The sequence below is a fragment of the Labrus mixtus genome, chromosome 14, assembly GCF_963584025.1.
Source record: "Labrus mixtus chromosome 14, fLabMix1.1, whole genome shotgun sequence".
NCBI lineage: Eukaryota > Metazoa > Chordata > Actinopteri > Labriformes > Labridae > Labrus > Labrus mixtus.
This window is the reverse complement of record NC_083625.1, coordinates 28,791,478-28,801,238: the sequence shown is the minus strand read 5'-3', so window position 1 is coordinate 28,801,238 and position 9,761 is coordinate 28,791,478. Positions and strand designations below refer to the sequence as shown.

Genomic DNA, 9,761 nt, shown 5'->3' with positions numbered 1-9,761 from the left:
TTTATATATATGACTTACTTGACTTAAGCCTTTTGCTCCTCTTGGGTGCATAGGCCACTGACGAATATCCTCCATTTCACTCTGTTTGTGGCTTTTCGCTCAAGCTCTCCCCAGTTGAGTCCACTCTCTGACATTTCTGCCTCTACACTTCTTCTCCAGCTGTTCCTGGGGCGATCTCTTTTCCTTTTCCCCTGGGGGTTCCATTTCAGGGCTTGTCGGGTGATGTTTGTGGCAGGTTTTCTGAGGGTGTGGCCAATCCAACTCCACTTTCTCTTTCGGATTTGTAAGTCTATGGGGTCTTGGCTTGTTCTTTTCCACAGGTCCACATTGTTGACTTTGTCTTTCCACCAGATGTTTAATATCCTTCTGAGGCAGGTGTTGATGAATGCTTGCAGCCTGTGTGTTGTGTGTTTTGTTGTTCTATTTATATATATATATATACATATATACAGGATCAGAGTCTATTTTAACAAGAATCTTCACAGGCATGTTTTGGGGAGCTCTGAGACTTGTTTAAACTTTTTGCAAAGGAGGATTATATGTGTCCTTTAAATTCGCCTGTGCATATATATGTATGTATATATATGTATACATAAATGTAAATGTATATACACACTGTGCACTTTTATCCATCCACCTGACAGGTGTGGCATATCAAGATGCTGATTAAACAGCATGATTCCTGCACAGGTGTGCACAGGCTGCTCACAATAAAAGGCGGCTCTCAAATGTTTATTTGTTTTTCACTGGCCTGTCGATAGTGAAGAATGACAGGAAATCTACATTTTTGGAGAAAAGTGGGGGATGACATGCAACAAACTTCTAGGCTCAGACTTGAATCTGGGATCTTAAACTTTGAACATGTGGCTCACTTTCTAACTGCTGAGCTCAACTGCTGCCTCGATGTTCCCCTCACAAAGCAATTATTAGAAACAAATATTACATTTACAATAATATCTTTGGATACTGCTTTTATTGACTCCCAGAGAAACTGCAGTTAACGTAACTTTTGTTTTGGCATTATAACTGAAGCTCTCATTACTTTTCTAAAGGGGAGGAATCAATTGACTTTAATTGTTGTGTCAGGTATGGCTGACATGACAGTGTTGGGCTTTTACTCTGTTAGAGAAATGTTCATTTCTGATGAGCACAGGTTGGATCAGAACTATTGCACTTGAGATGTCTATGCTATACAACAAGATGCAAAATAGAGCATTTCATTACAATCTTGATCTGACCTTCTGGACATGCATATGACTGGTACAAAAAACATGTTTAGAAAACTTTATAAACAGAAGTGTACATACAGTACATCCTGTTTGACATGAGTCTGAAGCAGCATGTCAGACTGTCAATGTTGTACTTCAGGTTTGGTTCAAAATAAGTAGTTGCACTGTATATGATATTATTGCATAAATCACAATATCAAACATATACATGTGTTTGTACCTGTTCTTCAGTGTGTGTGTCTCTGACAACCTGCTAGCATTAAAGGAGAAATCCTGGTGTTTTTTAACCTGGACACTGTCTTTATATTTTTGGAGTTTGGTCCATTAGATTGCTTCATCTCACAGCTGCAGGCTGACAGGCTGTAAGGGCTGCAACGTATCTGTCGGGATAAATGCTCTGATCAAATTAAGTCCACTGAAAGTTTTGTTTATTACAGGCTCAGATTGTTATTCTAAGTCTCTGACAACATTACGGAAATGATTCCTACAGAAACAGAGTATTTTAAGATTTTTAGAAACAACTGTTCCCTTAGAGCCACCTTAAGAGCCACTGTGCTTCCCTTTAGAGACATTGTAGAATATTTCTTGTTGTGTTTAGTGCATTTGGGTCCAAGCTCACCTTTTACAACACCAAAGTCACACAGCAGTACAAACTAACTAACCAGGAGTTGAGCTACTCCCATGTTCTGCATGGTCTTATTATTGTTTTTAGTCAACGGAGTCCTGTAGCTTTATGGGCAGTGTAGCAGTCATTTCTGATTCTCTTTAACAAAAGGTCTGTCTCTATCGGGGTTCATTCCATGTTCTTGTAAGACAGTTTATGAACAATCTGAGCCTGTCCTCTGCAAAATAATAAATAAATGTGAAAACAGGGCTCAGAATGCAGTGATAAAGACTGAAATGGTTCTTGTATGTACGCCCAATGTTTGAAGCCATGTTTTAGTCGTTACTCCTCCCAACACAAAATACTCTCAAGCAGCTCATTTTACTAATTGAACCCTTAGATCATTATCAAAGCACTATTTACCTCAGTGCAATATTTTAATTAGATTATAGTCTCTATTTAACCCATCATGGACTCTTTGAAGCTCTGTGTTTTTAGTGTTAAGTCCTCAGATGCACCGTTGGAAACAAATGACTGAGCCCTTTTTCATTTAATGAGAAACGCTGCCCATCCAGGCTGAGTCCTTTGCATCTTTTTTAGGTCCCACCTACTCGTTTTTTTGGCATTGAAATCCAGTTAATTGAAGGAGTCTTTCACCGCCATACATGAAGGAGGGCAAATTAGCATCCCTTTTTGCCCATTGGGAAGCCAAGGCAGACATAGCTGCTTTGATGTGAGAAGCACGCTTTCAGTAGGCGGCAGGCCTCCTGAAAATGAGCTGATGGCCCTGCTATTAGGTCCAAATGCAGATGCGTCCATGTGTTGCAAAACGCTTAATCTTTTAATTGATCACCTTCTGCTTGGCCTATTCTCCACATAGTGTTTCTCCCCTCTGCCTGTTAATCAGAATCACATTTTGATGACATGAATAGCCTTTCAACAGGAAGGAAAGGATGGCTAATCTAGTGCCAATGACAAGAGAAAACAGCATGTTATTGAGCTAATGCCCAGTGAGAGATGCAGCTTGTTTTAAGAGTTTGAAATGTGTGTTTATGCAATTTATAATCAAAAACAATACTTAACTCACCCTCAACATCTACTGTTGCAACAGCAATAAATAAACAAAATAAAGATTCACTAAAACCCTGTCATGACTCTTTACTAAACCTGTTTCTTTAGTCTGACATTCTGCCTGTCTATGCACTGTGAAAGCATAATCCCATGTGTGGCAAAGTGGATGAAATGCCAATCATCATGCTGGACATCTGTGATGGATAATAGTTGTTGTTTTTTATTCTGCATTTTGGCCTTTTTAAAAGCAATTTAACGAAAACTGAAAAGGTGCAAAACTATTGCAATGAATTAAATTAATTTTTGCACCACGGATAAACATAATCCTTTACTGCTTGAGTCCTTATTTAAGACAAGAGGACAGAACCTTTTCATGGGTTTGATTCTTTAAATATTCACTCACATTAAAAATAAAAAATGTGCTGAAATATTTTCATTTTCACTTTTTTAATGTATTTTTTGTTGTTTGTTCTCACTCTCAGTTACACATGCTCAAAATATTGTCTGGTTAATGTCCCAAATTAAATGTGTTTGAATGTATCAAACATGGGATTTTTATGAAATACACTGAATTTTCAGGGTCATATTTCACCCTGAACACATGGTTAATGCAAGTGCCTGACGTGTATATTTTGGCTCATGGATTTCTCTTGTTCTTGGCTGAAATTATTTTTTCCCCTGGTGAGTATATATTACTTTAACAGTGGTGACCAGTAAAGTCCCATATTAAAAATAATTAAAACAGATAGTGACTTCAGATATTATTCCAACCTTGACACTGGACTGTTGTTTTATAGCTGCCAAGCAAAAAAACATTTTGTTCAAATTTTCCTAAAATGATTTATCAGTCAGAACCTGTAAATATTTCTGTCTGACTTGTGGTTTAATGCTAATAGATACTTGAGAACATCAAAAAGGGCCTACAGCTGTCAATCAACCAGAGACAAACTGCTGCTGCACATGCACTGGTTGATACGTCAAATGTTTTAATAGGAAAATCGAATCAATGTTGTCATCTCTCCCACTTTCCTCTTTTTCAGTCAAAAATTGACAATACAAAAAAAGCAAGTTAATTTCCTGTCCTTTTTTAATATAATTTGTTTAGACAATTTGAAACGACACAGCTGTTGTATTTCATTGACTATCATTCTCATGTAATGATCATTTAACTATCTGTCCTTAAAGCGACTTGACGTTCACTTATTATTATTATTATTATTATTATTATTATAGAAATGATCACTCTTATACAGATCATGTTATTTGTAATTCTAGCTGTTTATGTTGTTAGTCTGTGTTAAAGCACAGCAGGCTCCGTGCAGGCCGCCCAGCAGAGAACAAGCAGCTCCAGGCTGTGCACACTGCTTCTTAATGTTAGAGAACAACATGCAGCTTTAACAAGTCTGACGGACAGAGGAAACCGGAAAAAAAGAACATTTTTAAATAAAAGGATTTGAAAGAACAAACTGAGCCGATGGCAGGTTCATTATTTATATTCTTTACATAATGTATATTTACAGACATATATGCATGGCATTTAAAAACAGTGCCTTTTACAAAAAAATGATTTAAGGAATATTGACAAACCGAAAATAAAATATCCAAACAAACTGATAAAGGATAAAAACAAGAAATAGTTGAAGTGCAAAACGATGGGGCATGTTACACGAAGAAGAGAGCCCACGGTTAACTTATGGAAAATTTAAGCTACAGATTTTCCGTCTGTTTTTCGTGGAAGCCATTAGAAGATATGCCTCTGTACATTTTATTATAGACTAGGCTACTCCGTTTGCCCTTGATAAGGAGTTAATTTATTTATTATTTTTTCAAGTTCTCAGAAATTAACTCCTAATAACGGGGAAACCCGGCGCTGTTATCTCGAGATAAAAAAAAGAGTGGACATGTCGAGAAACAATCGGAAATAGCCTAATTGTTATCACGGAAAAAAAGTAGGCTAAAATAAAATATATGGATATATGTCTGCTTAGGGCTTCCATAGTTAATACAAAAACATAGGCCTAAGTATTTTTCGATTAACAAATGGCTATAGTTCAAGTGATAATATCGATATTCGATTGATGATAATAATAGGCCTAATAACAATAATAATAATGATAATAATAATAATAATGGAGCAGTAATCTTCAGACCTCACTACACGAACATTCTGGTATAAGCTACATTGAGAGAAGAGTCAGTTATATAAAAAATGGGTCCATTATGCGTGTTTGAATTAATATTAAAACAATATTGTAATATTTCATTTTTGTAATTAAAAGTTTAAAATACAGTTCATATACAGGATATTACAGAGTGAACGCTGCTGATTGAACAGCTCTGCAGCCTACTATAGAAGGTGATCCGGGGAACAAACGTCATCCTCGATGTCCACGTCGTCGTCGTCGTCGTTCTCGTCCATCATGAAGGCGTCCGGCTGCAGTCCGTGTTGTGTGAGCTCCTCTCCGCTCTTACTGTCGGTCAGCTCGCTCTCACTCGAGTTGTCCGCGGATCTGTCCAGCTCCCCGCCGGGGGTCTTCCGCTCGTCCTGCGCCTTCCTCAGCTGCTTCTTGTGCTTCATCCGCCGGTTTTGAAACCACGTTTTTACCTGCAGGGGAAGGTTGGAAGAAGAGGTGGATTATAGAAAAAGATTCTTCATTTTGGATATTTTTAATTCTGCCTGTAGGCCTTACCTAATAAAAAAAAGTAGAATACCGGATTTTATTTATCTAACTGAGGGTTTTCAAATAGTCACAGAAAGAGAAGGCTTGGAACAGACATTTTATAACCCAGGCTAATAATTTAGACCAAAAGAACTGAAGGTCAAATTATTGGCCACCCTAAAGAAATTAAGCCGGTTCTTATAAAATAACACAACGTTTGCTCTTAAATATATTTACCTATAACAAAGTGGAAGCGCTGCTGTATAGGCCTACTTAAATGTATTTTCTTATTTTTCATTTTCATTTTTGTGATTCTGTGTTTTGATTGTTTGAAACTCCTTTTGGCTATAAAAGAATGAGCAAAGACCTAGAACACCACACAAACACATCCTGCTTCTGATGTCAGTAAAATGATGCTATCAGGTGTGTGTTTGTATATCTGTGTGTGTGTGTGTGTGTGTGTGTGTGTGTGTGTGTGTGTGTGTGTGTGTGTGTGTGTGTGTGTGTGTGTGTGTGTGTGTGTGTACCTGTGTCTCGGACAAACTGAGCGCCGTGGCCAGCTCCACTCTCTCGGGGGTGGACAGGTACCGCTGGACCTCAAACCTCTTCTCCAGGCCGGACAGCTGCGAGTCGGAGAACACCGTCCGGGCCTTCCTGCGCCGGCAGTGCTTCCCTGGTAACTCTGAGTGGTGCTGGAACAGGGCCGGCATCTGCATCCCTGCAGACACACAACACGCTTAACAAATTGTAACTACGTGAAAAGACCCGGATCAACACGTGCAAACTTCAAATGCAACATCAGAATTTAACTCAAATGAAAATGGCAGGCTCATATTCATGAATAACTTCTCAGGACATCAAGACTAACCTTTTAAAAGGAATGATTTTAATGAATACATTTTAAAGTTATTATCAATTTTAACAATGTAAGGTTAACATTTTAGTGAGTTTAAAGGAGAACTGAATCAGTTCTGTGAAAATTGTAGCCTTTTACTTAAAGGCCTATTTTTCTTTTAACCATGTCCACATGTTGTTTCTTAACGGGATTCATTTCACATCATTCACTCCAGATATCCTCATCATGTCAAATAGGCCTCTTATGCTATCAGAAAAGTGCGTTACATTTGATGGACTCCAGCATTATAATTGGTCCTATAATAAAAGTCAGAATGCACCTGTTCCTTCATGCCTCTCCAACGTGCATGCTCACCTGATGTGAAGAAGTACTGGTGGTGCTCCGGCTTGTGGAGCGGGTGGTGCGGATGCGGGGCAAGTATCGGGGTGGGCATCAGAGGGTATCCGTACTCCAGGAGGGGGACGCGGGAGGCCAGGGAGCCACAGAAGGGAGAGGGGAGGACCTCTCTCAGAGGCTTGGGTTTGTGCAACAAGATGTCCTCAATAAAAAACGACGTGGACCTCTGCACGGGCGCCGCGGACGAGTAGTTGATACTCATGGTGACTGTTTGGGTCTGTTGGTTTCCACGTGCATCAGTGTGTGCCTCCTCGCGCAGCTCTGACGGTTTTATCAGTGTGTGTGACGGTGTGTGTGTGTGTGTGTGTGAGCAGGGAGTGACACACAGCATATATGTCGGGCATTAGATGACAGCAGGAGGGAACACTTACGACAAGTATATATTCAGACAGAGGGGCGGATTTGGGCAATTGATTTGCGCATCAGCCAATAGGAGCTGTGTTTGGGCGGTACTTGGTTGTGATTGGCCGACACGTGTCTAGCCCGAATCATCATTCGTTTTATAGCGACTGAAAATCAGGGCGCGTGGAAGTGCTGATGGTGTCGCTTAGCAACCATGCTGGGTTTTTTGTAGGTTTCGCGAGCATCAAATGACCTCGTGGAAGAATTATTCTTTGCTGATCTAAATGACAGAGCCGATATTTTAAATATTGCATTCAAATTCAATGTCGTCATGTAGCAAAGAGAGAGACTATCAACTCAATTCAGGTTAGCCTATTTAGGCCTCATTATTTTTGCCTGCACGTTTCAGGAACAACTTTTCTAAAATATTTAAAATATTTATAACAGTGATTGCAACATCACGAAATCGTTTCTTCCCTCCAATCTCTCATTTAATGTTCTTCATGGATCTGCATGATGGTTCAAAGTGAAACATGCAGGCTGAATGGTAAAATCAAGGGGAACTTTTTATTATTATTGTTAGGACTATTGTCATTTTAGCTTTATTTTCTTTATTAGAATTAAAACACGACTAAAGAACCAAATGCAGTCTGTGTGCGTATTGCAAACAAAAAATGGAGATCCAACAAAATGTTCATGTTTTGACGTTTCACTATTTCTTTTAAAAAGTGTTTTTTTCATCCATGGATATATTGGTACGCAAAACAATTTGTGAATGTTTAAGTCCTTTGTCTTTCTAGTTGATGCACTGTGTTTGCACATTATAATGTATAATTATTTTACATTAATGTGAAATATTAGATCCATGCACCTCTGGGACTTTCCCATTCATTCGTTTCTTTGACGTGCACGCCGGGGAGGGACTTATGAACAAAACTTTAAATGAACTTTTGTTGAAAATCAAACCCGCCACCAGTGTTTTATCTGTGTAATTCACTTGGATAACTTCTGAACTCTTCCTTCATGATAGTATTTCTGAATCAAGTGCTGCAGCCTGTGTCACTGGAGGATTGTTCTGCTGCGGCTCTGTCTAGTAATTCCGCCCAAATTGGCTGTAATTGTCGGTATTAAAATCTGGAAGAGTACAAGTGCCGCTCCTGTGCCCATTTGCTAAAGAAAGCAGTGCGCTGTAATTTGTTGATATGGTGTTGTCATCACATTTCCAATCAGGCCGCTTAATGTGAAAGTGTCTTAATGTAGGCAGAATTCACGCTGCAATGCTATTAGGCAATTAGGGGAGATGTTAGAGCGGAAGTTGTAATCCTGGGGCTGCAGGACAGGATTTCCATCTGATCAGATGGACGGAGAACAAATTAATTAGTGGGAATAAGTTACGCTGGGAGGAGAGGGGAGAGCGTGCAACATGTAAATCATCACACTTGAATGGTTGTAAATTAAACATCTTTTGGCACTTTAAGGACCGGACAGTGAGACGACCTCTAAATAATCTCATCCGTTAACAGAGCTGCTAAAAAAATTGCACTTAAAAAAAGTCTCAAAATCCAAAAATCCATAAATGTTATTGGATAAACAGAAAAGGAAACCGGAGCCATGAATCCATGTATATATATGTAATATATGTTATATTATGTTATATGTTATTTAAAGGCTGTTTCCGTTGCGCGCACTGGTTGGAAAAGTAATCCACGAGGCAATGTTAATATATTTTTCCAGCAGGTTATTGAGAAAAAACATAAACCTAATTTAAATAATATCGTTTAATTGTTATTGTGAAAGGCAATATCAATCATAGCAGCGGATTTGAAGTGTCTAAAAATGTAAATTCTGGTTGGTGTTTTTTGTTTTGGATTTTGAAAATTTCAAAAAATCAGAGAATCGAAAAAGTACTTTGTACTGTTGTTATCTTTCATCACTACACTGAGTAACCCTGTCAGACATGGTCGGAGCAGGTGGAAGTATCCCTGCAGTCTCAGCTTTGTGTCATTCCCTTTACGCAGCGCACCGGGATAACAAGTTGCTTTTAGGGGGAAATTAGTAAGTAAATGAAACAAATGGCGACGAAATGGTCTTAAGCAGCCGCTCCTGAGGCGCAGTTAAGCTGCTTTCTGCGGACATTTAATTAAGTTAAAATTCGAGCGGGTCTGGCAGTGCGTCACTCCGTTAAGTGGCACGTTTGGATAAGAGGTTTGCAGTCTTAATACCTGCAGTTTGTAGAGCAGCCGTGCAGCTTATGGTTAGCACCAGAGCAAAGCAATAATGACAATTTTTTTTTTCAGGGGAAAAAGAGCATCTACACTTCTGATCTTCAAATAAACAATAATTAATAGACTATAAATCGATGCTTTCAGTTTGTCTATAGAAAATAAAATATCTCTACCCGTGTAGTTTATCATCAGAAAGAGATCAGAGAAGCTGTGTTAAAAATTAAATATAGGCATTGTCCTTCAAGCTTGCCAGTGCTTTCACATGGTGCCAGATTAATGACATATAGGCCTAATGGGTTTAAAATGATTAAACACTATAACAATGGTTAAATATGCTAAGTAAAATGTGTAAAGGGTGTGAGGTTTAAAAAAGAAGAG

At 38.7% G+C, this 9,761-nt stretch overlaps 1 protein-coding gene across 2 annotated transcripts; it reads right to left on the bottom strand.

The window, feature by feature from the left end:
- Window positions 1-3,968: 3,968 nt before the first annotated feature.
- On the bottom strand, window positions 3,969-7,150 carry bsx (brain-specific homeobox). Of its 2 annotated transcripts, none has more exons than XM_061056353.1 (3): window positions 6,775-7,150; window positions 6,092-6,300; window positions 3,969-5,509 (listed from the first exon to the last, which is right to left on the bottom strand). In XM_061056353.1, the coding sequence occupies exons 1-3, from the start codon at window positions 7,145-7,147 to the stop codon at window positions 5,252-5,254; spliced, it is 840 nt and encodes a 279-aa protein (XP_060912336.1). In that variant the 5' UTR covers window positions 7,148-7,150; the 3' UTR covers window positions 3,969-5,251. The 2 variants fall into 2 exon arrangements, with proteins under 2 accessions (XP_060912336.1, XP_060912337.1); XM_061056354.1 differs by having other exon boundaries at window positions 6,092-6,282.
- Window positions 7,151-9,761: the final 2,611 nt, after the last annotated feature.

Bases quoted from the DNA above. Each gene is read 5' to 3' on its own strand.
- bsx (XM_061056353.1), bottom strand. From the start codon at position 7,147: ATGCTGTGTGTCACTCCCTGCTCACACACACACACACACACACCGTCA. The intron at 6,301-6,774 runs GTGAGCATGCAC...CAATTTGTTAAG, and splicing joins CCAGTACTTCTTCACATCAG to CGTGTTGTGTGTCTGCAGGG. The intron at 5,510-6,091 runs GTACACACACAC...CTTCCCCTGCAG, and splicing joins TCAGTTTGTCCGAGACACAG to GTAAAAACGTGGTTTCAAAA.